This window comes from Malaclemys terrapin, chromosome 4 (genome assembly GCF_027887155.1).
Source record: "Malaclemys terrapin pileata isolate rMalTer1 chromosome 4, rMalTer1.hap1, whole genome shotgun sequence".
NCBI lineage: Eukaryota > Metazoa > Chordata > Testudines > Emydidae > Malaclemys > Malaclemys terrapin.
This window is the reverse complement of record NC_071508.1, coordinates 108,471,857-108,499,768: the sequence shown is the minus strand read 5'-3', so window position 1 is coordinate 108,499,768 and position 27,912 is coordinate 108,471,857. Positions and strand designations below refer to the sequence as shown.

The 27,912-nt window shown below is 42.9% G+C and overlaps 1 protein-coding gene across 4 annotated transcripts in view; it reads left to right on the top strand.

Annotated features, from left to right (window-relative positions):
* Positions 1 to 27,912, top strand: part of SLC25A21 (solute carrier family 25 member 21) — a 369,737-nt gene that overhangs the window by 214,986 nt on the left and 126,839 nt on the right. For all 4 annotated transcript variants that reach the window (XM_054025834.1, XM_054025833.1, XM_054025832.1 and 1 more), the window contains one exon: positions 11,617 to 11,665. In XM_054025834.1, coding sequence (XP_053881809.1) covers positions 11,637 to 11,665 — 29 coding nt within the window. In that variant the 5' untranslated portion in view covers positions 11,617 to 11,636. The remainder of the gene's footprint in view (positions 1 to 11,616; positions 11,666 to 27,912) is intronic.

Sequence of the window (27,912 nt, the reverse complement as noted above, 5' to 3'; positions counted from 1 at the left end):
GTGGGCTTTGACAGCCATATCTATAAAGCTGAAAATGGCATTTTATGGCTGCTTCTGAGAGGGAACAGGTTAAAGCTTTATGTGTCTGCACAGATGCAGTGGGCCAGCAGCCATGAAAAAAATGTAGTCTGGATAGAACTCATAATGGAAGATTGACTGCTGGGACCCTAGTGTTTCAGACGTTGATTATTCTCCAAACAATGCTTTTTACAGTCAGTTAGAGGCTGCTGGAAGTATTTGTCTTGTCAGATAACTTGCATTAGCCAACAAGTAAGCTGATTTTAAGAAGGAAATATATAACAGTTGTTTTTGTTTGTTTGTTTGTTGCATTTTTTAGGAAAGAAAGATCAATACAATTCACACTTCCTTAGGATTGATTGATTGATTGATTTTTGAGCCAGACATATTTCATAGAAGGAAATGTAAGGTACACAGTAAAATATTTATTATCATTTCTTATATTGTAACTGTATCTCTACGAAGGCCAAGATAAATACGTAGTGTTCCAGCTATACAGTGCCTGGCGTGTTTATTGCCACATTTTCTATGAGCAATCTCCATTCTGTTGTGTTTCCTTGGTGACTATGTTATTCCAGGAAAATGAGTAACACACAATGAGGAGGAGGTGTAATGACTTCTGCACTAAACGGGGTGTCTGCACTAAAACACATGGATGATGCTCCCTGAACTCTCAGATCTGCACTAGAGCGTCCCCTACAGAGTACAATGCACAGAAAGCCTGGAGGGGGGGGTTCAACTACAGTTTTTTGAGGAACAAATATTAATGTGCATCAATTGTACCCCACACTTCCCTCCACAGCTTTTAGAGTGTATGCAGAGTTCAGAGCCAGAGTTTGTCCCAAGAGAAGGCCCAAAAGCATAAAGAATTACATTTTTGAAATGTGTACAATCCAGCTACTTCTGTTATCTATATTCCCCACTTATTTGTTTTTGTTTTTTTCCCTACTCAATGAATATAATGGGTATAGGAGCATTTTGTTGTTGTAGTTCTACACTGATGAGGTTGTAACTTAGCGGTATTGGGAATTGGTATCCTACGTAAATATGATATCATCCAAAAGACTGAGACAGTCAGATAATCACAATGTTCACAGCCCCTTTAATACAGCAGTAAACTACTCCAGGTTGTGCATTATATGGGTGCTAGCTTCAGGTGTACTGCAAAGCAGAAGGATAAAGGCCAAGGGAATTAAATCATCCAAGATGTACAACAGTCACTAAATAATGCACACCATGGAGTGACATACTGCCGTTGGCGTCTGTAGCTTGCTAATTTTAAATATAAATTACAAAACATCTTAACAGCCAATTTGGGAAAGGTATGTATCCTTCCAGAATGAAAACAGTTTTTAGTAGGGAAAAGGCATGTGCTGTGTTGGAACTGGAGTGGAACCACATCTTTTCTTCAAGATGCGTTGCTCATGTCCCTTCCATATTAGGTGTGTGTGCTCGCCATATGCACCAGTGCCGGAAGTTTTTCCCTCAACAGTATCAGTAGGGGACCAGCTCTGGCGCCCTCTGGAGTGGTGCCCACCAGCTCTCCCCACTCTCAGTTCCTTCTTGCCGCCAGTGATGGTGCTGGAACGTCTGCTGCTTCGGCTAGCATTGATTCCTTCTCTGTTCTTGCAAACTTTGAAATCCTGTAAAATAATTATACATAGTTAGTAGTTTTCGTACGTACCCTTAGTAGTCGTTCTTGAACTCTTTGTTGGTCCCGAATGGGACCCAGCCAGGGGTCAGGGCATGCCCTGGTCCCCAGGCTATAAGCCCTGTGATCACTGCAAACAGCCTATGCCTGTCAGCAATCCCCTTGCCAGCTGCCTAAGGTGCTTAGGTGAAGGGCACATAAGTGACAAGTGCCATATCTGCAAGACCTTCAAACCTAGGATGAAGACAGAGTGTGATATCCATCTAAGAGTGCTCCTAATGGAGTCGGCACTCACTCCGGCACCGGAGCAGCGGTCCGACTCTGCACCGAGCACTGTGGCCTCCATGCGCAGTGCTTCCCCGGTGCCGTCCACAAGCCAGCTCCCTCCACGGCTCCAGTCAAGAAGCCGAAAAAGACTGTGAGGGGAAGATCTCCTACCTCCCACCAAGGAAAGGAGAGGGCAGGGGGTGAGCCAAGACCATGTCGGGCAGCTCAACATCCCCCTCGGGAAGTTGGGCCCCAGCTCAAGTCAAGCAGTGCAGCCCATCCCATGCCTTGCCTGCAACTCCAGATAGCAGTGCAGGCCCCGGCCAGCTTCAGGTGCAGTCGACGCCTGAAACCTTTCAAGCAGCTCAGGAGATCCTGATGCTTCTGGTGCTGCTCTCACTGGCTCTTGCAGTACCCCAGTCTCGGGGAAAACCCACGTTGGGACCTATGCATTTGTCCCTGCCTCAGTGGTACAGTTCTCCATTGAGAGGGATGTCCCACCAGCATTCACTCGCCTGCAGCTGTCACGCCTCAGGACGGGACAGGCAGGCTCAGCGGCGCCCTCTACAGTCCCCGCACCGGGGGCACCAATCGAGGGACTCAAGGTGTACCTCATCGATAGATTGGCGCAGACCCTCCGAGGCACATGCCATCCAGCAAGAACTCCAGGACCAGCCCCGACCATCTTCAAGGGCCCGGGACTGATCCCGGGACCGATCGGGCACCAGAGATTGCCGATTGCCAGGCTATCACCCATCTCCAAAAGGAAGGTCTCCCTACTCAGGATGATCCTCCCGGCAACTTGCTTGTAGTAGCTCCCGGTCCCATTCAAAGTCCCGGTACCGGTCGAGTAGCGTGAGGCGTGGATCGCTGGGTATCCGATGCAGATCTGCCGAATGCCATCGATCCCTGAGAGCCCGACCAAGACAGTCTCGCTCGGACAAGTCAGCTTTGGGATGCAGCGACCGATACCGGTTGGACAAAAGCCACTGCTCGGCATGATCCTGGTCGTCCGGAACTGATTGCTCCGCTGGTACCAATGGTGCTGACTACATTATCAGCACTGAAACCTGTCCAATGGCCCCAAACATAGTGGCCAGTGCCATGGTACCAGTGGAACCCTTGGGGGTTTACCCAACCCTCCCAGGCTGCCCGATCGGTGTTGGGAACCTTGGAGAGGCCAGCGGCCTCGGTATCCCGTCCCCATCCAGTGCTGGAGACTTCGGGGGGTAAGACCCTGCAGGTCCAAGAGGACCAGGGGAGCAAGCTGCTGGACCACCAATGGACGTGGAGGTTCCGGGGGCACCGGCATCGTCCTCATCGTCGCCAGACAAGGCTATCACAGGGTCCCCTCAGCCAGTTTCTCAGGATGATGCCAAGGCGCACCAGGAACTTTGGAAGAGAGTCGCTTCTAACCTTTAAAATAATCAGTAGGATGTTTTTAACACAGTGGCTGTGTGGATTCCCCTTTATTTGCTGATGAGATTCCATTTGTGCACCACTGTTAATTGATGCATCTGACATCACTAAACTGTTCCCACGGGCCAATCAGAGCATGCTTTTGGAATATCTGTGTCCCTAGCAGTATTAAAATACCATCTTATCATAGAATCAGAATTGGTAAACAGCAGCTATCTAATATGAATAGCTAGATTACATTGCAGCATGGGATTGGATATTTAGCAACTTTATTTATTCATAGCACTGTCAGACTTTCTCCAGCTAATGTGCATGAGTTTTGTGACAAAGTGCAATATATTTTATTCCTATGCACATCTCAGATTGCTTGTAATTTAGTAGGGCCACCACAATTTCTGGGCAGGCTATCAAGTGAGATGTTGTAATGATTTGCATGACTACTATGGTAAATGGAAAAATGTAGCTTGTGTTTGTAGCTGTTCCATTGGAGTCTTGCAGTTTGCTCTCTTTTTAGTGCTTTTTAGAACACTATGCAACAATCCTTAGCTATTTTGCAGACTGCTGTCTGGTGAAATGGACTACCTATGCGCTGTTTAAAACTTAGTGCATAATAAAATGATGAGAACAAAGGAAAGATTTTTATCCTTTGAGAAACGCAGATAACTAATAGAATCTTGAAGTTATCAAAACATATTTCTTGCCAAAGAACTTGGAATTCATGTGATTCAATTGCTGGAAAAATGCCTGAATTAAAAATTGTCCTGTGAGGACCAAGAAAGTAGAGCCAAATTCTGGCACAGTACAGTTTTCTCCCAAAATGGACATGAATGTGTAAAAACAGTGTAGGGTGAACAAATGCTTGGCCCCCTACCACCAAGCATTCCTGCCAGTGCAAGATGGAAGATCAAAAATTGGGGAAGGGTAGGAGGGAAAGAAAAGTCACAGGCCATACCCTTCCCGCCAATGCTAGACACTCTTCTGCAGCTCTACTTGTAAAGGACCTGTTGGCAGCTGTGGAGCACTTTCTGTACAGGTGGTGGAACAGAATAAGGACAGAAAACCTGGGTTCTGGGTTCCCCCATCTGACATGTAATTTGGTTCTTAGTTTAGTGCAATACAAGCCATGCATGAGCAATGAAAATTATAATAAGTGGGGAGTGGGGGGAATAAGCAACCTAGCTGATTTAGGAATAACATTGCGATTCTTGCTTTCCAGAAAAATATGATTAAAAACAACGTTGAACTGCTGCTACTCTTACTTCATGTTCCTGCCAGTATATATTAATGATCTGGGCATGTACTACTTGTGTTTCCTCCCTTTAATTCAGCCTGGAAAAATAAATTCTTATATGGTGGGGGAGGGGATGGAGAGGGGAGAAGAAAGTAGGAAAAAACAATAACTGAATATTAATTTCATGTAGACATTCAGATATATTGATGGCTGAGATAAAAATAGCTATCTAGCAAGTTTTGTATGTTCCATAAACTTTCCATAGAGCTATAGTTGAGAAGGGAGGAAACCTTGTTATTTTGTCAGCATGTCCAAAAACTGGTGTAGGTATACAGACTTAAAATACCTCCACAGCAGTATATAAAACAGCTGCTCTGAGATGTTTTGTGTAATACTTTGACCAAGATTTTGAACAAATGATATTTCATGGAAATACAATAAATACTTTTGTATCTCGAAATACGGAGTAATCACTATTCGAAGTAACAGTATAAAATAAAGTGTGTGCAGGTTTTTTTAAAAGAAATCTAAAGTAAATAAAACGAGTCCACAAAATCTAGTTTAGAATCAGTGCAGTGTAATTAAATTAGTCTTTTAACCACATGTTCCTATTACTCTTCCCCTTGTCTTAATTTCTTGTGTCCCTTCTCTGTTTTTTATTACACCAGTTGTCTCAACTTTTCTTTAATTAGGCCCTGATGCTGCAACCATTTATGTTCATAATAACTTTGAATACCTGCATAAATATGGGCAGGATTAAGCTCTTAATTTGTACAGCACCAGCATAGTGGAGATCTGATCCTGAAGGGGCCTTTGGATGCGAATGTGAAACAAATATGAAGATGGAAGTTCTAATCATATGAGGGTGTACAGGTGTGTCTGTGATTTGGTTGAACCTCTTAGCTTTCTTTACTTCAGAATTATGGCTCCAGTCCTGCAACTAACTCAAAGGAACTACACATGTGCTTATAATTAAGTATATAGTCAAGTCTTTGCAGGATTGGAGCCTAAATTATTAGCAGTATTATTATATAAATAGAAAATCTCTCATATTTTGAGACACATATACCAACAGAAAATACATTTTTTTTAGCTGAAATGGACAGAGAGGAATTGTTGGTCAGGTGTGTGATAAACAAAAAGTCACTTTTAAAAAATCACCCTTAATTTCATGGACAAGTCATACCATACCATAATACTGTACCGATATGCATTTTCTTTGTACTTCTATATTAACCACAAGGAAATTAGGATATTGTGGTGTAGCAGCTGACAAAATAATTGAAATGGAAAGAATTTCCTCCATGCTAATTGTTTAATAGTTTAAATGTTTTGCTCAGTTACATATCATATTGTATGTAGGAACTGCTATGCCTAGATTTTATGGGAAGTTTGAAAAAAATGTTTGGAGTTTGAATCCAATTTTATTTACTTAAGTGTGAAGAAAATACACTTTTCTGATTTGTTCTACTTGAAAGTTTGTATTTTAATAGCTCAGAAGTAGTTGAAGCTAGAAACATTATTATAAGCCAAGCTTAGTTCAGAGTTTGGGGAAAAAAGAACTCAAGACCCTGATTCTACAATAGACATCATGCAAGCAGATCTTTGCACCTGTAAATAGCCCCACTGACAGGTCCAGCCACGCTGCGTCTGCTGCACCGCCAGGGCCCAATGCTACATTAAATTGGTTTAATACTTTGAGTTGTGAATGCTGAAAAATTAAATTTTCACTCATAGATATTAGAACAATTTCTCTTTGTGTTTTGGAGAAAGTAAAAGTGGTTGAAAATGTCTGGCACACAATGAATTGCTTTAGGTTTCAGAGGCCAATAACTGTATAAGGACACCTTAATTGGGACCAGGTCCTATGCCACTGAAGTCAGTGGTAGCAGTATCTGTGCCTTAGACCTTACGGTGTCCAGGTCTTATTCAGGAAAGCACTTAAGTAGATACTTAAATTCTGTGGGATTTAACCACATGCTTAAATGCTTTCCTGAATGAAGCAGGGCCTAAAAAATTAAGGTTGTTAAGGAGTTAATGATGCATCAGTGAAAGACACCCTGTGTGAACAACTTAACCAGGCTTTTTTCCCTTTCTAGTTTTTAAACAACAACACAACAAAGGAAAAATTAAATCCAAAATCAAATTTTAATGCAATTTTAAGGTGATAAATTCAAAAAGTCTTTAGATTAATGTTAGCAAAGTATTAGCATAGGGTTACCATATTTTGAGCCTCCAAAAGGAGGACACTCCACGGGGCCCCGGCCCAGCCCTGCCCACGCCCCCGCCCAACTCCGCCCCTTCCCCAAAGTCCCCGCCCCAACTCCGCCCCCTCCCCTGCTTCCCGCGAACATTTGATTCGCGGGAAGCCTGAAGCAGGTAAGGGGGGTGTGGGGGGAGGAGACGCGGCCCAGGCTGGCCCCCCGGCGTTTCCAGCCTGGGTTGGCTCGGGCCCTGGGGTCGGCTCGGGCCCCGGGCCCTGCCCCCGGCCGAGCACCCCCGGCCCGCCCAGCACTGCCGGTCCCCGGCCCGGCTGAGCACCCCCGGGCCCCCGGCCGAGCACCCCCGGCCCGCTCAGCACCCCCTGGCCCGGCCCCCGGGTCCCTGGCCGAGCACCCCCGGCCCGCCCAGCACTGCTGGTCCCCAGCCCAGCCGAGCACCCCTGGCCCACTCAACACCCCCCGCCCCGGCCCCCGGCCGAGCACTCCCAGCCCGCTCAGCACCCACCAGCTGCCGGCGCTCGGCGGCCCCCGGAACCACCGACCCCCCGGCGCTTGGCACCGCCGGCCCCCCGGCGCTCGGCACCGCCAGCCCCCGGCCCTCGGCGCCCCCCGGTCCCCGGCACCGCCGGCCCCCCGGCGCTCGGCACCGCCAGCCCCCGGCCCTCGGCGCCCCCCGGTCCCCGGCACCGCTGGCCCTCGGCGCCCCCCGGCACTGCCGGCCCCCAGCCCAGCACCGCCAGCCCCACATGTCCCAATTTTCCCGGACATGTCCGGCTTTTTGGGATTTCCCCCCGGACGGGGATTTGGAGCCCAAAAAGCCAGACATGTCCGGGAAAATCCGGATGTATGGTAACCCTAATTAGCAAAGACATGGTGATTGGAATCATGGCTCCATTTAAGTCAACAGCAAAACTCCCATTTCAACTCAGTATTTTTAATTTTGGATTTCCTTGGTAAAGAAGAATATATTCACAGGCTATTTGTTAAATGTATGCACAGTCTGAACTGCATGAATAGTGTAACAGAATAAAGGCTCCTGTAGAAAGCTTAACATTTGAATTTTCTGACGCTTGTATGCTTGACTTTTCAGCTACAGCTTTACACTGGTGGTTTTACATTCAGCTTCCTGCTATACGTTGCATACAGCATTACAGGTTGATTGCAAGTTGCTTGTCACTAAAATAGCAAATAGATGAAGCAGAGAAATTCAAATCATGTTAAAAATGAATAGTCCTGAAAATCCTTTCTTTATTTGATTTTTTTAAAACTTTAAAACATATAAACTAGTTATTTTTGGCCAAACACGGGGAAACTGTGGAAGCCATCAAAAAGAGACTCAATAAGACAGGACACCATAGTTCCCAAAAACATGTAATCACCTCATATCATGCATGTGAGCACACACTTTTACCCTTCAATTTTTTCATATTTTAAAAGAGCTTTTAAAGAGAACGTAGTGGCTTGGTATCAACCTTCTACACAAATCTGTTTCAAATCCCAGCAATGCACTTTTGTTGTGGACTGATCAGTACAGTTGTTTCTGGTACACCTCTACCCCTATATAATGCGACCCAATATAACATGAATTCAGATATAACGTGGTAAAGCAGTGCTACGGGGGGGGGGGGGGGGGGGTTGGGACACGACAACTGTGCACTCCGGCAGATCAATGCAAGTTCGATATAACGCAGTTTCACCTATAATGTGGTAAGATTTTTTGGCTCCCGAAGACAGTGTTATATTGGGGTAGAGGTGTATGTTGGTGTTTGGAATGGGAGGCATATGGATGGACATGAAGCAGGTGAATGTAGAAAATGGCAAGAAGATGTCAAGGAGCTCTGATGTGTGCTAGAAGAGTAGAGTGTATAACAACTTGTAGATAAGAGAAGTGCTCTTACTTCAAGGGTCAGTAATTGCATCTGCACTGGGAATGACTACACGTGCCTGTGATGCTCTGGGACTATCTTCTTCTCTACTTAAGCTTTATATTTTCCTTTAGAGGAAATTAATTTTCCTTCCAAGAAAAATGAGAATTCATTGAATTCTATTTGTCCATGATGCCAGTGGGTTTTTTCAGGTGTCCCAGTTATAGAATGGTGAGCAACAGGAATTAAATGGAGCATATAGTTTGTAACCCCCACTTTCCCACTGTTATCATGAATAGCTCATCACCAAAACTTACCACCTCATAATGTGTCTACGGTGACTGCTAACAACATCTTTTGTCTGCCCTCTGATCTAAGTGTTGCATTATATTGGCCAAAATGGTACAGAAAAAAAACCCTCACTTTTACAAATGATGAAACCGGTAATAGTCGATTTAAAAAATAATCAAAACTGTTACCAAAGAATAAGTATAGTTCTTGGGAATAATGGTTCAGTACATTGAGTTTTTAATACTAATAGTAATACTCAGCCCCTATATTTATGTATGTCTTCTTGTTATTGAGTGGTCATTGAAAGTTAATCTATTTAGTTGTTTGAGAGGAAAGAGCTTACTTTTCCATAAATATTTTTTTTTAATCTGTGTGGAATATATTTCAGAAGAGCACCTTTACTATGTAATATGTTTTTGTACTTTGCCCTCAGCTTTTAGCTCAGTTTCCTTCATTGTACTGAGCTTTCTATTTTAACGTTCACACTTAGGGTATGTCTACACTACGAGAGTAGTTCGATTTTACTTAAAGCGAATTTGTGGAACCGATATTACAAAGTCGAATGTGTGTATCCACACTAAGGACAGTAATTCGACTTTGTGAGTCCACACTAACGGGGCAAGCATCGACATTGGAAGCGGTGCACTGTGAGCAGCTATCCCACAGTTCCTGCAGTCCCCGCTGCCCTTTGGAATTCTGGGTCGAGCCCCCAATGCCTGCTGGGGCAAAAAATGTATCGAGGGTGGTTTTGGGTAACTGTCATCATTCAACCGTCACTCCCGCCCTCCATCCGTGAAAGCGCCGGCGGGCAATCAGTTCGCGCGCTCTTCTGGCCTTCCCATTGAGTGCCTGGGGTCTTGCTGTACAGATCACACAAGCAGGGCCGGACAACGGAATTCGGCTAGCAGGCGGACATGGTAAGCCGTAGACTTTTGGCTGCTTAAAGCTTAATTTATAGCAGTGCCCTCCTTTCACGTTCCAAGCAATGCTCCTAGCGTTGGCCAGTTCCTGCTGCCGGCAATCCGGCCAGCATGAATTCTGCCCCTGTCCCACCCCCCTCACGGCTGTCCCCGGGAAAGATCCCTGTATGCTGCCCCTGTCCCGCCTCCATCACGTGGCTGTAAACCGGCGGTTACAGTTATGTAAAGGAACAGGCAATCAGTCCCAATACTAACATTCCCCTAATTCAAAGCAGGTCACCATGAGTATATCACTCTGATGAGGATTTCGGAGACAGAGAAAGACCGCATGCTGCGTGAATGCCAGCAAGCACCAGGGCCGTATGCCGCCATGCTTTGCGAGGCAATGATCCCGGAGTACTTGCTGCTAGCCTGGCGCGGAAAAGTTTCCTACCATGGAGGACGCAATAAGGCCGCTCTTCCCGGGAACCTGATGCAAAGGCTTTCACAATACCTCCAGGAGACCTTTGTGGAGATGTCCCAGGAGGTTTTCTGCTCTATCCCCGGATATATTGACAGAATTTTTCAGGAGCTGCACTGGCAAGGACTAGAAACTAAAGCGCCTAGGGCAAACTAATCATGAAAAACCCATTGTTAAGATACCATTCCTATTCTGTTCAAAATAAATGTTTAAAACACTTACCTACTGATGTTTCCTCTGATTCACGGTCTGGGTTACCGCCTTGGGAGGGTTGGTAGGGGATCTCCATGAGGGTGATGAAGAGATCCTGGCTGTCGGGGAAATCAGTGTTGAAAGCGCTGTCGACTGCCTCGTCCTCCTCATCTCCTTCCTCATCTTCCCCGTCCGTGAACATCTCCGAGGAAGCGGCTATCGACAATACCCCATTGTCAGAGTCCACGGACAGTGGTGGGGTAGTGGTGGCGGCCACACCTAGAATGGAATGCAGTGCCTCGTAGAAACGGCATGTCTGGGGCTGGGATCCGGAGCATCCGTTTGACTCTTTGGTCTTCTGGTACCCTTGTCTCAGCTCCTTAATTTTCACGCGGCACTGCGTTGCATCCCGGCTGTATCCTTTCTCCGTCATGGCTTTGGAGATCTTCTCGTAGATCTTCGCATTCCGTTTTTTCGATCGCAGCTCTGAAAGCATGGACTTATCACCCCACACAGCGATCAGATCCAAGACTTCCCGAGCAGTCCATGCTGGGGCCCTCTTTCTATTCTGCGATTGCATGGTCACCTCTGCTGGAGAGCTCTGCAACCTTGCCAGTGCTGCTGAGCTCGCCACGATGTCCAAACAGGAAATGAGATTCAAACTGGCCAGACAGGAAAAGGAATTCAGATTTTCCCAGGGCTTTTCCTGTGTGGCTGGTCAGAGCATCCGAGCTCAGACTGCTGTCTAGAGCATCAACAGAGTGGTGCACTGTGGGATAGCTCCCGGAGCTATTAGCATTGAATTACATCCACACCTACCCTAATTCGACATGGCCATGTCGAATTTAGCGCTACTCCCCTCGTCGGGGAGGAGTACAGAAATCGATTTAAAGAGACCTCTATGTCGAAATAAATAGCTTCGTTGTGTGGACGGGTGCAGGATTAATTCAAGTTAACGCTGCTAAATTCGACATAACCTCCTAGTGTAGACCAGGCCTTAGAAAACCATTGAGGTCAGTGCAAAAAAGACTGCTGTTTTTACAAATGTTGATTGGGCCTCTCTTCTTTATCATCTTACAGGTCTTGTAGAAATTTGCCTCATGCACCCTCTTGATGTAGTGAAAACCAGGTAAGGTTCTGCTTGAACAAGTTTTATTGACACTGGAAAATGTCCAAATTGGGAGCTGTCAGAAAATTTAATGCTAGAACTTGTCCAAGTAAGATAACTTTTCCCTTTAATGGCATTTATGTTTACTTACTGTTTTTTACAGCACTTAATAGACAGTATTTGAATAGCATGATGCATTTCTGGTTAGAGGTCATCTGAAGGTGTTAAATACTTTTTATGAAATACTGTCTTCAAATAATAGCAAAAGGAGATCCTATTAAATAAAAGTTGAACATTTAAATTTGCTTACTGTATTCATCATCTCAAGTAATGTTTTTATTTGAAACTAAAGTGCCATATTGCCTTAGAAATATTTTTGAGATCTGCTGCAATGGGTTATGCTTTCAAAAGTTAGTACAAAAGGATGTTCCCCAAATTAGCACATGAAAATTGGGTTATTTCACACCAACTATACTTTGCCCCCATTTTCCTGCATTAGCCATACAAATTTGTGTTTTTGTGAGTACACGTGGTGACCAATTTTAAAAAAAAATTGTCTTAAAATTTCTGTTCTATCGTATTGTTCATTTAGAAGAAAAAAAATCTGTGGTATTGGATTTCTGGCTATTGGAGCTTGACATCTGAATTCATAACGTAACAAATGTAGACATTACTAGTGCCAACTATTTGTGAAACTGACCATAGTAAAGTGCTAGCATTGCCAGTTGAAAGGTGAGGCTTCACCCCAGGTTAATAAACCTGAACTTCTTTTCTAGTTCAGGTTTATTAAATGGACAATGTACCTGTCAGGGAAAATCTGCTTCCTCAAACTCCTCTGTGAGTTTGACATTCGCCTCCAGGGTTTTGAATTGAAGCCTCCTAACCAACCCAGACACTTGCGTTCTCAGGAAGGCCTTGTAGAAATTGCTCCAGAATTCTGGAGTCCATAATTTCATCCACACTCTGCATATTAGGCTTTAACCAACTGTTAGGCCAATCTGCTAATCTCTGGGCAAACATCTTGGGTCATACAGTTATGATTGCTCTGATAAGGAACAAGGTATGGTTTCCATTCCCTGATAGGATGATACACAACCATATCCAAAGCAAATACTTGCACCCTAATCAAAAGTTCACAATTTCTGTGAATACTTTCACTTGCAACTTTGAAATTTGCTTTCCAGGAACACTGATGCCAGTAAAACTCAACTGCACAAATATTTGAGGGTGTGAACAAAAAGAGAGCAAGCATAGGGAATGTGAATTGAATTCACTTATAAATCCAAGCAAATATTAACATAATTTTTAATTTTTATTTATTTATTTTGCATTGTTTACCCAGCTCTAGTCACAAACTCTGTGTCTTCTAATGTTGCAATGTTGTTTTTGGATGTACCATTTCTTTAAGATGGTATGTCTGAGAATGATGAAATTTCATGGCGGTGCCCCGTAGTTGGACGTTATTGGGCCTAATTCACCACTTTTTACACGTCAGCTTTATGCTGACAGGATTCTATTAGAAGATCTGGAGTGGGGAAAGTGAAACTTTTGTGCAGGTATTTTACCCTTTCAAACCTGTTTGTGAAGATGAGCCAAAACTCTAACACTGGACATAAAGCTACTCAAACACTGGTAAGTTTGGACCTCCAGTTACAGCTTGGCCTAACTTTATATATTTGGCCCAAATCCTCATCCCCCCAAACAATTTTCCATTAGCAGGTTTCCTTTTGTCTCCCCAAAATTCCCATAACTAGCTTAATTATCCCTCAAACAGTTTCTGTCAGTTGTTGCACAAGTGTTCATTTTCCCAACAATAAAACATTGTGAAGTTATGATATTGGTACATTTGTTTGAACTAACACATATACCAATCTGGCACAAACTACAGCTTTCTAGTTGGAAAAACACTTTACTATATTTAGCTCAAAAATAATGAGCATTACAAAATCATTTCTGTGCCACCTGTTGGTAACTCTGATGAGTGAAAAGTATACCTCCCTTCAATCAAGGCTAAGCAGAAGGAGAAGCAAAAGTGATTATTCATTCAGATTAGGATACCCGTCAGTTCACCAGTCTTCCATTAAAGTGAGATCATCAAGGTTTTTTAGTTAAAAAAAAACCTGACCTTCTGTATTTTGACAGGATCACTATCTAGAAGTTCTTAGGAACTGGAATGCTCACTCCCCACCCACTCACAGGATACAAGTAACTTTTATCAACGTTAATGAAAGTTTGTTGTAGCCATCAGAGAGACTATAGGGATCCAATACTTTATTTATTCTACTGACTGCTTTATCTTCCATAAGGATAATCCAATTAAGAAAAAAAAAGGTAACAAAAGATTTGCTGTGAGATTAACAAATGCACCATGGGCTGTTTAGGCCTTCTTTTGTTGGAAAGTACAGCAATAGTCTTCCAACTGGGTATATCATTTCCTTTGGAAGAGGAAGTGGAATGCACTGGGCTAAAATAACAAAGAGAGAGAGAGAACTTTCTGTTTCTTTCTATTGTGACAGACCCAGACCAGTGGGGTACAGGAGTCTGATAGAGGGCAAATATACTGGTCACTGGATGAGTAGTTTTCTGTTCCCTGAGTGACCAGAGCAAGGGCTGCACTAGAGTAATCAGGAACCTGCTAAAACCAGTTAAGGTAGGCAGGCTAATTAGGACACCTGGAGCCAATTAAGAAGAAGCTGCTAGAATCAATTAAGGCAGGCTAATCAGGGCACCTGGGTTTTAAAAAGGAGCTCACTTCAGTTTGTGGTGCGAGTGTGAGGAGCTGGGAGCAAGAGGCGCAAGGAGCTGAGAGTGAGAGGGTGTGCTGCTGGAGGGCTGAGGAGCACAAGCGTTATTAGACACCAGGAGGAAGGTCCTGTGGTGAGAATAAGGAAGGTGTTTGGAGGACGCCATGGGGAAGTAGCCCAGGGAGTTGTAGCTGTCATGCAGCTATTACAGGAGGCACTATAGACAGCTGCAGTCCACAGGGCCCTGGGCTGGAACCCGGAGTAGAGGGTGGGCCCGGGTTTCCCCCAAACCTCCCAATTGACCTGGACTGTGGGTTCTCCCAGAGGGGAAGGTCTCTGGGCTGTTCCCCAACCCACATGGTGAATCTCTGAGGCAAGAAAATCCGCCAATAAGCGCAGGACCCACCAAGATAGAGGAGGAACTTTGTCACACTATGTATAGTAACTTAGATGAATTCCTCAGATTTGAGATCTTCTTTGGTGTCCTAATGCAGAATGAAACAAAATTATTTTCAAATGTACATTTAGCAGGAAATAACTCCACTGAGCACATTGCTTGTTTATAGTTTACAAGAACATATTTTTATATCTTGTCCCTTCTCCAAAACCTGCTACGGATAAATAATCATATTATTATTGTACAATAATAGAAAATTATTAAATACAGCAAACGTATTGCAAAATATTGTCACAAAAAATCCAAACCATTATCATAAGCGTTTCCTGAGATTCAGAATAATTTCAGGCGGGAACTTCCTTCTCCAACATATTTATTAAAACAAAAGGCAACCATCTTGAGAGTGGCCAGGTGTTCATTGGCTAGGAAAGATGTGGTAAAGTCACACTGAATCCTATCAGGGAAAGGCTGAGTCTGGAGTGCATCCATGGGGAGAGAAGACTCTACCCAATAGCCAAGATATCCCTAGAGGTCCAGGTTAAGTTGAGATAGAAACAGCTTGGAGTTGTGGATAAGTTGCCCCATCTGTTGGTATTAGGGATGAACTGGAACTCCTTCCTGTTTAGGAACAAAGTAGGCATCTAGTGTCCATGGCAGAAGGGAACTGAGCCACTGAGGAAGATGAAGAAATGGCTCGAAGTAGGGGAACAGAAGAACCCTAGACAACAAGATACAAGCCAGGGGGTGAAAGAGGGAAATGAATGTTCCTGAGGAGAAAATGGAAAAAGGGAAGAACTGGCCAAGTAGGCATTGGGAGCAGGGGGGGGAAGGAAGCCCAAAACTATAGAGGAGGATGGGCTGTCCACAGAATGTTTGCTACTATAGCCTTGAGAGGAGGAACTATGAGATATGTTGGTAGGACTAGGAGAACAAGAGACCATAGAAAAAGAAGATGAAGGGATTCACCCTGACCCAAAATGAAAAGGGTGAATGGGAGGAGATTAGACCTTCGAATTGCCCCTGGTATGAAGACCAGGGGACTGAAACTGAATTATGGAGGTGTTCCTTCTCTATGAAATATGACTTCTGTGGGTGTAGACGAGATGACCCCCCTGGAGGGAAGTGCGGGAAACAGACACCTGGTGCCTCCTCTAAAGAAGGGAGGGCATGAGGGAAAAGGAACCTCAGCGTTCGACAACTGGGGAAGTGTGTGACAGAGGGCTGGAAGCTAACAGGTGAGCCAGCACCTCTCTTAGGCACCAAACAGCTCCCCTGGAGAAGGCTCATTGGGGAGGTGCAGCTAATTAGCTGATCAGTCTGGGAGAACTGAGGAACCAATTAGCCATCAACTGCGGAGTAGAAAAGAAGACACAGGGAAGAAGTAAGGAGAGAGGACCAGGGCTGGCTGAGCCCAGTATGCTCTGAGATCTTGAGGAAGAGAGACCTCTGTTCTTCCCTGGCCCTGTGGGTAAGCGCTAAAGGACAAGAATCACTGTAAATACTTTGCTGCACAAGGCAACTGGTGTTGGTGATGGGAATATAAATAAATTCACACAAAGTTGCCACTGAGGGGTTTCTGTGGCATCAGAGGACAGTGAGAGAGGGTGCCGTGTTACAGTCATCTCAGTGTAAATGAGAAAATGCCATTCTGTCTCTTACATACTCAAGAGTAGACAAAGGCCCACATCAAAAACCTGAGACTGAAACTCCAGCCCACAAATTTTGGGAAAGTTTTGATCCATTTTGTGATTTAGATTTCATGGCTGACTGATATCTTTGTAACAAGCTAAACCAACACCTTGGATTCAAAACCCCCGATCGTTGGAAAAGTTAAGAGAGGATCCAAGTCCAGATATGAACTTTCCTACTAGCCCTAGTCAGAAACTTATCTAATGGTGATTTCCTCCCCCTGCCTCTTGATCCAATTTCTGTCATTTTTGCTCATATTAGAAGAGTTCAGCTTACTACATGTGTTTCCGATCTCATTCCATCTGTTGTTTTGCAAGAGCTCCTTCCTTTTATATCATTAATTCCTCTTTGATTTCTGGTCTTTTTCATTCAAGTGAGCAGTAGTGGAGCCTGTTCTGAAAAGCCTTGGCTTAGAGTAAAAGATTGATAACAATAGTCATCTGATTTCATTTCTTTCTAACATACCTGAGTGAATTCTCCTTACCCAATATTACTATCAGTACATGATCATAATTTACTTGGTTCATGTTGACCTGGGTTTAGTTCAGGTTATTTGACCAACCAGCTTTGATTAGGTTCTTAATCAACTTATTTCTGCCAGACCTTAAGGCTTTTCACTTGTATCTTACTTGATTTATCAGTGAACTTGGATATACTCACTCACGGGATCCTCATGCATGCTGTAGTTGATCTTCTGGTTTTGGCATTCAGGATTCAGCATTTAAATAGTTTGAATGTTTCCTTACAGATTCTTCATGCCAGGTTTTATGTAATAAGAACTTATCTCAAGTTAACAATAATTTTGATGTGGATGTGCTCCAGAGCTCAGTGATTGCGCTTTGTAAGAAGGAAAACAATCTGTTAGGAATTAATAAGGGCACATGGACTAATAATTCCAACTAGATTTGCTATTCCAATTTAAATCCTGGCCTGAACTGAAGAACAGTATTGATGTGCACTGTTAAACAGATGCTGCATTTTGCAGTGCTGGGCAAAGTGATTCCTGTTTGTATGCGAAGACATACCATGTATATAGTTTATACAAATACTGGTTTCACGTCTGTTCATGTGATACTGGGGCATTTGTGGTCATCAAACAGAGGAGCTTTACAGTTGCCTTTTTTAAACCAGGGTATTTTTGGTGAAGAGCCCTGTCACAGGGCACCTCCCCCGCTATCTGGAGAACCTCACTCCCTGGCCAGTTGAGATGGTTTCACAGTTACAAACGCACACTGGGTTCCCCAGCCCAGGCTCACACTCTGAGTTCCTCTTGTGCTGCCTGTTTCATCCCCTTATATTCCCCCAATGACCATGTTAACCCAGTGATTGTCACCCAGGTGCTCACAATCCCCCAACAGAAAGTGTATAATTGCCTTCAGCAATGTCAGTCATTAGGGTGCTGCTAATAGCACCCTGTCACAGGATCTTGATTCTAGAATTTACTTCCCCCTGCTCTGAAATAGCCTAGATTTTATGCCCATCAGTGCATGTTATTGGACCTGTTTTCCCAAGCCTTCCCTGACAGGTTGGGATGAGTGAGTTGGGATGGCTGGGGGAGACTTTTATTTTATTGGTGGGGGTCCTTATGTGGACAATGCTCAAATGTAGTGTTTTGTTTTGGAGTTTTATTGTTCAGTGTGTGGTTTTATCAATAATAGGTGCTTTTCTGAACAATTGAAATAAATCTAGCAAAATAATCACTTCCTTTTAGAGATAATGGGCTCATAAGACTCTGCTTTGGGTTTGGCAAATCCTCAATTGTTGTATTTTGCCATTACAATGGCCAAACAAAAAACACCTTTGGTTTTAGTTTCCTGATTTACCTATGACTTGCAGCAAAGATCTGCCAAATATCCCTTGCACACATCTGACATGCTCAAAATAGAACAATAATCTCCATTTCCCCTTTAAAGGGTCCTTGCCAGATTTCTAGGGCTGTCAGGGGAATACCATAAAATAAATGAAAACTCCAGAATCCTCAATAGATATCTGCATATTAGAAATATACAGGTGGCCAGTCCCCTTGCACTGACAGGAAGGGAAGCCACTGAGGCTAGGTCTACACTGGTGGGGGGGGGGGAATTGATTTAAGATACACAAATTCAGCTACGTGAATAGCGTAACTGAATTCGACGTATCCGAGCCGACTTACCCCACTGTGAGGATGGCGGCAAATCGACCTCCGTGGCTCCCCCGTCGACGGCGCTTACTCCTACCTGCGCTGGTGGAGTACGCGCGTCGATTCGGGGATCGATTGTCACGTCCCGACGAGATGCAATAATTCGATCCCTGAGAGATCGATTTCTACACGCCGATCCAGGCGGGTAATGAAGACAAGCCCTGAGGGTAGGAAGCAAGTGAAGGGACCCCCTTGGGAGAAATGGAGAGAGAAGCATTAGCAGGTGGTGAACTGAACTTTTTGGGAGGAAGGGAAGCAGATTAAAAGGCTTTCACAGTGGCAAGAAGAAAGGGATTCCTGAGCAGGCACTGGAACTAAGGGCAAGACATCAGCGATAATTATTCTTACTTATTTCCTCCCCAGCACAGACCTGGATGTGGAGAAGTCCCCCAGCAGTTTTGGACTCTGGTTGAATCCAAAACCACAGGGAGTGGTCCAGATCTAGTGCTCTGAATCAAACCTGGCCATATTTGGATTTGGGGCATTTGTTTCAGTCTATCTCTGCCACCCTTTTTCTTTTATTTAAAATACCACAAGTGCCAGGTTTTTGCACACTTGGCCCATATCTGAAGTACTCTTCACTGAAGATGATCCGGGAACAGATTGAAAGCATGCTAAAAGGACACTTTTTCAAGACAAATCAGTGTTTTTTAAAATTCCTTACCTGGCTTACCATTAGCGAGACTTTAGATTATGGACACCTGGAAAATTTTAAACATTGAATTTACTCCACAGGTTTATGCACTTTTTATCTCGCATTTCACCCTGAATGGACAATACAGCTAAAGTAGCATGTCACTTCTCTTTAAAGCATGTTTTGCTTTCATTCTAATGCAATAGCACAATGCTCTTTGTATGTTTATCATTCCAATACTTGCAAAGATCGGGTACCCCCTTTGTATAAAAATTTCTTGGCAATTACAATGGCAGCATTAGTAATTTGACAGGAGCCTGAGGGTTTCCCTTCTATAATCTGCATATATATATATGTATAAAAAAGCACACAGGCACTTTTGCTTGTGTTGGTGGGTATCTTCCTTGATACAGAAGGGGAAATTGCTTGATGTTTGCATTCACTAGCAGTGGAAAAACCTGCAGTTGATTAGCTCTGTCCTCATGTTGCAGTTACAAGGAGAGGATGACCATGGACTGCACATTGTGTACTCCTGGTATACATCCAAAAAATTCTGGTTTTCTTTTTTTAATTTAATTTCATGAAAATATTTCCTTTCATTATGTAGCATACATAGCATCCTCTCCCATATATGACTGTGACAAAAATGGCCCAACATTGTGGTGGTAGTGAAGAGCCCTATCCTGAGTTCCAGACATGACAAAATCCCTTCATATGGCTCTGAGAGGGCAGATGCAGGAAAGAGAAGGACCCAGAGAGCAGGTGCTCTCCAAAACAAGCTCCTGTGGAGAATGGCTGCATTTCCAGTTAGAAATCTGACCACAAGTAACAGGAATATCTCCACCTCCATACAGTTCGATCTCTGAAGAAGGTTTCGGTGCAGCTGCAGGCAGGGATCATCTGGGAGTGATGCTACCAAGGAAGAAAGGGAAAGGATGAAGTGTGGAGCCATACGGATACTTGGACACTCCTTTCTGTAGTGTCTCAAGGTTCAGACAGATCTCAGGAAATCCCTGGGTTGATAAACCCATGGCAACCCCATGCTTGCACTGGTACAAAGTATCTTCCTTGATTCAGAAGGGGAAGTTGCTCTGAGTGTCCCTAAACCACCAACTGCCAGAAGCTGGGACTGAACTACAGGGGATGGATCACTCGAAAATTGCCCTGTTCTGTTCATTTCCTCTGAAGCATCTGGCACCGGCCACTGTCAGAACACAGAATAGTGGGCTAGATGGACCATTGGTCTGACCCAAAATGGCCGTTCTTATGGGAAACCACCTCTAGGGTTCAGAAGGGTGTTCAGTTTCTATAGTCTGTTTAGTCCTTGGTCTCTCTACTACAACTGTAACAGGTATGCCAGTTATAGTGGGGGTTCTAGAGTACCATCATTTCACTAGGAAATATATTGAGACTACCAAACTAATTTAAAGTGGAACACACAATAGCTGGCAGATGGTATATCAGTTTTTGATCACTATCTACCTGAGATAGGTTTTAACCAGTGAACTAGCTATGATCAAGCTCTATATCCCATTACAAATCCCCTGAGCCATTTACCTTTCAGGTTTTTTTTAAAAATAGATTTGGTTAGCAGCGTTTTATTTATTTGTGATTGTTTATTTGATTTGTGTATAGCACTTTGATCCAGATAAGTAGTTCTCGCTCTAAACAAATTAACATAGGATGACAGTGTCATTAATGACCTTTACAGAGATGAATTCTTGCTGGTAATTCTTTCGGGGGAGGGATAAGTCAGTGGTTTGAGCATTGGCCTGCTAAACCCAGGGTTGTGAGTTCAATCCTTGAGAGGGCCAATTGGGGATCTGGGGCAAAATCAGTACTTGGTCCTGCTAGTGAAGGCAGGGGGCTGAACTCAATGACCTTTCAAGGTCCCTTCCAGCTCTAGGAGATGGGATATCTCCATTAATTATTATATTATATTATGGTATTGAGTCACACAACAATGCAGATTTGATACAAGGGTTTGTCCAATGACAGAGAATGTGATCATGGAGGAAAAGAGAGGAATGGGAGTCTGATCAGAGGGGATGAGATTGAGCAGCTAGGTGGATTCATAGAGTCAAATTCAAAAGTGACGTGAAGGGTTGTATAAATGATATCCCATTTGACTCATTTAGACTCCTTCAGACCTGATGACGCCCACTCTATCCCTGTGTAGGCCGGGGTCCAAACTGGTGTAACTTACACACCAAGGAACTGGAAGAAGGTGAAGTAGTGTCAATTTCTTTAATTTACACCATTGTCAAACTCCCTGTTGTGTAAATTAACCAATTTAGGCCCCCTTTAGGCAGAGTGGGTGTCATTAGGTCTGAGGGAGCCTGAATGTAATGGAATCCAATGTAGACCACCTTATATATCATTTCTGAATTTGACCCATAGATTCTAGAGCTGGGAGATGCTTATTAGATTGGCATGTCCATCCACCTGCTAGCACAGTCAACTGTACAACTACTAGTGTTTTGTCCAGTCAAATTTTTAATGTGCCAAATGACAGAGCTCCCACCATGTCCCTCAGGAGGCTATTATACAGTCTAATACATTTCTGCCAGAAAGCTTTTTCTTAATATTTGGGCTGAACTTTCCATAACATAATTTCATCCCATTACTGCTAGTTATTCCCCTTTTACTATGCTACATCACTCTTCTCCCACCTTTGTGTTGACATCCTCCAGATATGTGTAAACTATTAGCATGAGCCCATTTTCTTTCACCCAAGTCCATATGAAGGCGAGCTGATCAGATAAACAGGCTTTCCAAAAAACTTCTCTGCATGTAAATCTTCTATTTAAAATATTAGTATTTAAAAGGAAACCATAGGGGATAGTTTTGAATGAGAGGAAGTTAGAAAGCACAGGGGTAGGGTTTGGGAAAGGACATGGGATTATATTAACAAGAAAAATATATATTTAAAATAAGTATTTAAAATGGGAATTGGGGAGTGGAAATGAACAGATGTTGATGAAGATAGAATAGCAGGCTGGAGACAACGGAACAGGGAGTGGTTTTTAAAATGTATCCTATTTTTTTAAAGGAATACTTAAAATGAGGATTTAGCAGCTGGGAAAGGTTAGATGGGCCATGGGTTGGAGACATCCATGCCATACATATGATTTTTTAAAAAACAATTTAACAGAGCAGATGGGTGGGTTATTAACAGATGTTAATGATTTGTCAGTGGTATAAAACATTAAGATCACATTCAGGGTAGACCATGGTCATGCCTGATTTCTAACTCAAGGACAAAAATTTTGGGTTAGACCACTGTCATGCCTGACTTCTAACCATGGATGGAACATGCCTGAAATAAAGCAAGCAAGGAACCACTTTATTTTTAAAAAACTCTATTTATTTTTATTGGTGTTTGGTGGCAATACTACTGAGATAATTTAAGGATAGAATACCACTACTTAACAACTTCATGCACAATAATCAGAAGGGCAATTATCTACCGCTAAACAATAGTATTGTTTTTAACTATTTGGTGAGCTGCCTTTTGGAAGCTACTGATCCAAAAGAAGAAAGCTGTTGGAAACACAATATAACCGTAGTGAGGCCAATAATTCTTTCGAAGTAGTTGGCCATTAATTTTGTGTTTAAATACTGTATATCCCTAAAAATAACGACATTTGGCCAATGGGTGCCAAATAATTCTATAAATAAATAGAGATAATATCTTACTTAAGGAACCATGCTTTGTGTGTTTTTACTAGCAGATGTATCAGTGTATATTCTAGGTCTAGAGGGGTTTTTGAGAAACAAGAGTCTTCATGGAAGTAAAAATACCATATCCAAAATAATCTTGGCAAGATAGAGTTCTATTTTTTTATTTATTTCTCAAGAGGTTGCAAAATATTTCTAAAGAAATATCTGCAAGTTTTTAACCTCTGTAATATGTTGTAGTAAGCGGATGGCTCTCTGGTTAAAAGCACAGTGGGCTAGCTAGATTGTGCTTATAACAACTTGTGCTGAGCAAGGGGCAATGTGTAGCTGCTCTACCCCAAGAGCAGGGAATTATGCCTCTGTGAGATACAATTCCTCCCTTCATAATGAACAGCTGGTCCATATCTATATCAAATTACTTACACTAGCCAAGGCTCAGTCATTCTTCACCCTTCTCTGCCCACTCCCTGTGCACCTGGGCTGGGGGTGAAATAGATGAACATCCCCTGCTGACTTTCTGCTGCACCCTGCAGTGGAAGTGTTAGGGGAGGACAGTGTCCTACTCCACACTATATCCTTGCACAACCACATATGCGGGGCCACGATCTGACCCAATATTTGTCACTGAGAAGAGTGAGACTTCTTTTAAATGGCTACCTCTTGTAATAACGATCTAGCATCTGCACAAGTCTTATTCTATGTAGTGGCTTAATCCAGGCTGCTTTCTCCCAGGAGCTGATTCAAGTACTTCCTGGGTAAAACAACATTTCTTATTTTATTGCTTTTTAAAGAAAAATACTGCGATTCAGGCTGTGCTGTTCATTTGCAGAGCATGAAGACCAGGACTTTTCTGCATGGGTTAACATTCTTGTGCTGGCAAATCTTCATTTTACAACCTGTGCTTTGGCCATGTGTCTTTCCTGGCTGGTATAGGCTAGCAGGCACATACAACATCCTTGGCTGGCGGAGAGTGTTTAAGGAGGGCAGAGTGCCAACCACTCTTAAACAAGCATGTGTGCGCTCAAGAAACCATCATTTGACACTGGCAATCTGGCCAATTATCAACCTGGATCTAATCTGCAAAGGCAAAAAGGGGATTGTTATTCTTTCTTGCTTATTTATGTTGAATGTAGAAAGTAGAAATGATTTATCTGAAAATGAAATTTCATATTTTCAATGTTTCTTACATTAGAAATCCTGGTCTTTTCAGCCTTGAAAGCAATATGGTCCTGTAGAGAACTGGCAAGATTATCATCGCAGCTACTCACTAAGTGAAAACTGATTAATTGAGTTAAAAATTAGGTTACATCCAGATTGTTTAGAACTCTTCACTTTTGTTTGTTTTTTATCAATGCCTATGTTACTCAAAAGCCTGAGGCATACTTGCGGGGGAAAGATCGCTATAGTTAAGATTCAACACTTCCCTTCCTTCGGTTAACAACTGAAAAAGATGACAAGATGCATCTCTGAGAATCCCAGTGAGGCTACTAGTAGAACCAAGAAAGACCAGACTAGACATTCCTGAGATTACTAAATTAAAAAAGGTTGAAAATACACTTTTCAACTCTTTCTTATAAATCATAAAGAAGCAAAAAAGGGTGAACCTATTTTTCCTTTCCCTTTGCAGTTCCCCGGTAAGTGAATCAGTGCACACAAATGCTTGTATGGCATATAGCTCACTCCACCTCTGATTTGATTAAATAAGGACTCTAGTTTACATAACTGCCAATTTCTGTATCCTGCCTGATTGCCAATATTTCACAGCATTATACCTGCTCTTATTAAATCGCATCTTGAAAACACTGAAGTAATTCACTTGGACAAAAGTGTTCTTTCTCTAAGGACATTGTTTGAGTTCCACCCCCATTCCTTAAAGATGAGTAGCAAATAATTCCAGAATGTCAGTTGTGCTGGAAGGCTTTCTTAGCTTGGTCATGGGAAGGTGCATTGACTCATAAAGGAACACCAAGATGTCATAGTGTATTTCCTTTTTGCCCCCTTTCCTCATTTTTTATTGCAACGCTGCTTTAGTGTCTAAACAATTTGCTGACATACCTAAAAACTGGAGCAGCTTGGAGTGTCTTAGTTCTACTCATAATGGCATCCTGTAGCATGCAGAACAGTGTGTGGCACATAACTCATAAATTCTAGGTATATACAGTACTGTAATGTCGCTAGAGACAGACCCGGATTTAGCAAAACATTTAAGCTCATGAGTAAATACATCCCTGTTCAACAAAGCACTTAAGCACATGCTTAAAGTTAAATGTTGTAAACCTTAAAGCATGTGCTTAAATACTTTGCTGAACTGGAAAACAAAAGAGAAGAAGACTCTCTTCAGTTACCTGCTAATAAAATAAACAGAATTGCACCCATGTTACTTCCTATTCATATCATGCATAGTTATCACACACGGCAAGGGACCGTTGATTTAGCTGTGAAACATGTAGTCACTTATGAGGAAAATAGGCCATATCCAGGCAATCTACCGTTCATGCCCAGAAAGTGCAAATGGACACACAAGATAAGTACGGGCCTAAACATAAAAAACAAGTTCTTAGTAATAGGAAGGGAAAAATATGGGTGAATAATCTTCATACAAGTGATTGTAGTGAGAATGATGATAGCAGTGTTGCCACCTGGATAACCTTAGAAGTATAACGACAGCATACACAAGGAAAGGAGATAATCTCACCAGAGCAACCGAAGTAAAAGCTAATAGTTGTTAGAGTTCAGTGTGGTAAACAGGCTAAGTTCACCTTGCCAGGCAGAGCATGGCTCAAAAAAGAAACCAGTATTTTGCAAGAGATCTAAGTCATTTGTTGAATGAACCAGCTGCTGTTGCCAGATACTAGTAACCATTAGTGAAAGACTGGACACTCTTTTGTTGAGACATTCACCACTGTTTAGAGATTAATTAGAATATATTAATGATACTACATGCAGAATGTTATCTATATGCTTTGCAAGCTTTGAAGAAATGTATACATTGGGAATGCTAGGAAATGTGTTAAAGATAGAGGGCCCAATTCTTTGTTCTATTACCCCTCTTTTACGCCATGCTGAAAGCACAAAGGGCCCATAAATGAAGGCGATTTAGCCCCAGGAGAATTTCCCCAGCTGAGGGGAATCCCAGAGTGATACAGAGATGGTTTAATAGCTCTACATCACCTTCCCCTCACAGGATTTGACATGGGGTAGGGGATTGCTGTGGGGAAAAGTCCACGGCAGGAACATCTCTATACTCTGACTAGTCCTGGCAGCCAGAACAACCCTTTGTGACTAGGTTCAAGCTGGGCCCGTGACCAGCCCAAGAATGCAGAATTGCCACAGCAGCTTAAAAGTATGGCTTGGCTACAATGCAGAATCATCTGGACTGTCAAATCATAAAACTGGTAAAGTGCAACCCCATTTAGCCAATAGTCCCAGGAGATGTCAGATGCCTTCAATTCAGCATTTCTTGGAGCACAGCCTCTTGAAAGCTGCCTTATCTGAAAAACAGGCCAGCTTTCTTATCCAGGGTACAATACAAACCAGAAAGACGTAAACAAGCTTTGGTTAACAGAGTTTTGATGAGCCATGCTTCAAGTAAACAGGGATAGTAGTATACAACAGTGAAACGTTTGTTGAAATTAGGACACGAACTATTGAAACTTCCATAATAATGTTCATGGGGCTCAAAACAATAGCGCTACCATTTGGCAAGTGTACATCAAATTACAGAAATATTGAGAGAGACCAGGTGGCCAAGGTAATATCTTCTAGTGGGCATTTCTGTTAGTGAAAGAAAGCTTTGTGGAGCTTGAAAGCTTGTCTCTTTCACCAACCCCCTGGGGTCCAATAAAAGATATTACCTCACATCTTGGGTTCACCATAGCTACACCGACACTACAAATAAGCAGAAAGAATGAGACTTACTATCTATTAAGCACTTCACATATTCAGAGGGTCGTGCAAACAATCTTTACACCACTCCTGAGAGCAGTAAATGTTAGCCCCATTTAACAAATGGGGAAAAGTGATGCAGAATGGTAACGTGATTTGCCCACAGCGGCAGAGCCAGGAGTGGAGCTCTCTCAATCTCAAACTCACATGTCCAGACCAGCATGCCTGGCTGGGTAGGGTAGGGGTGCTGGAAATGTTTTCCACCCTGGGCAGCAATACACTGAGGGCTGGCCTTGCAGACCAGATAGCCTCCCATACAGTACTGAGAGATCAACTTTACTTGAGGAATCTTCTTAAAACCCATATTGTCCATATAAAAGTTCCAGTAGATTGAAACAGGTAACTTTCTTAAAAGACTGTGGGCTAAATTTGTGCCTGTTCAGGAAGCCAGCATAACAGTATGCAGCAACACTGAAAGCTCCTTTAAACCCCATTCCAAATGGGATTAAGTGGGATTTTAATAGTGCATATGCCTTATGCTAGCCCTCTACACACAGGTAAATATCACCTCATGTGGAGAAATTCATTTTTAATAAATGTAGCCATTTATATTCAGTGGAACCTTCCTCTTAAAATGAAGCTGTTTTTTTCTTAGAAAAACTTCAAAAGAACTGCAATTTGCACATTGCAATCTAGAGCTTTCATTTTGCTTTGCTACAAAGTTTCACGGTCTCAGAGTTCTCTACAGCAGTGTTTCCCAAACTGTGTTCCGTGGAACACTGGTGTTCCGCACGATGTGAATAGGTGTTCCGTGAAAGAATCGTAATTTAAAAAAAAAGGGTCTTTAAATTTTTTTTAATTTTAAATTTGGCATATTTGAAGCGTAGTTTACAGCTCTTTTTGAATGACTATAATTAACATAAAACTCTTTTTCCGGTTATTGATAGATCTCGTATTCAATATCATGGCGTAAAGAGAACGTGGCACGCAAGCATATTGACGTCTACCCCTTTCGGGCACGTTTCAGTTAGTGATGTCGTACCCCTTCCATTCGAGGCT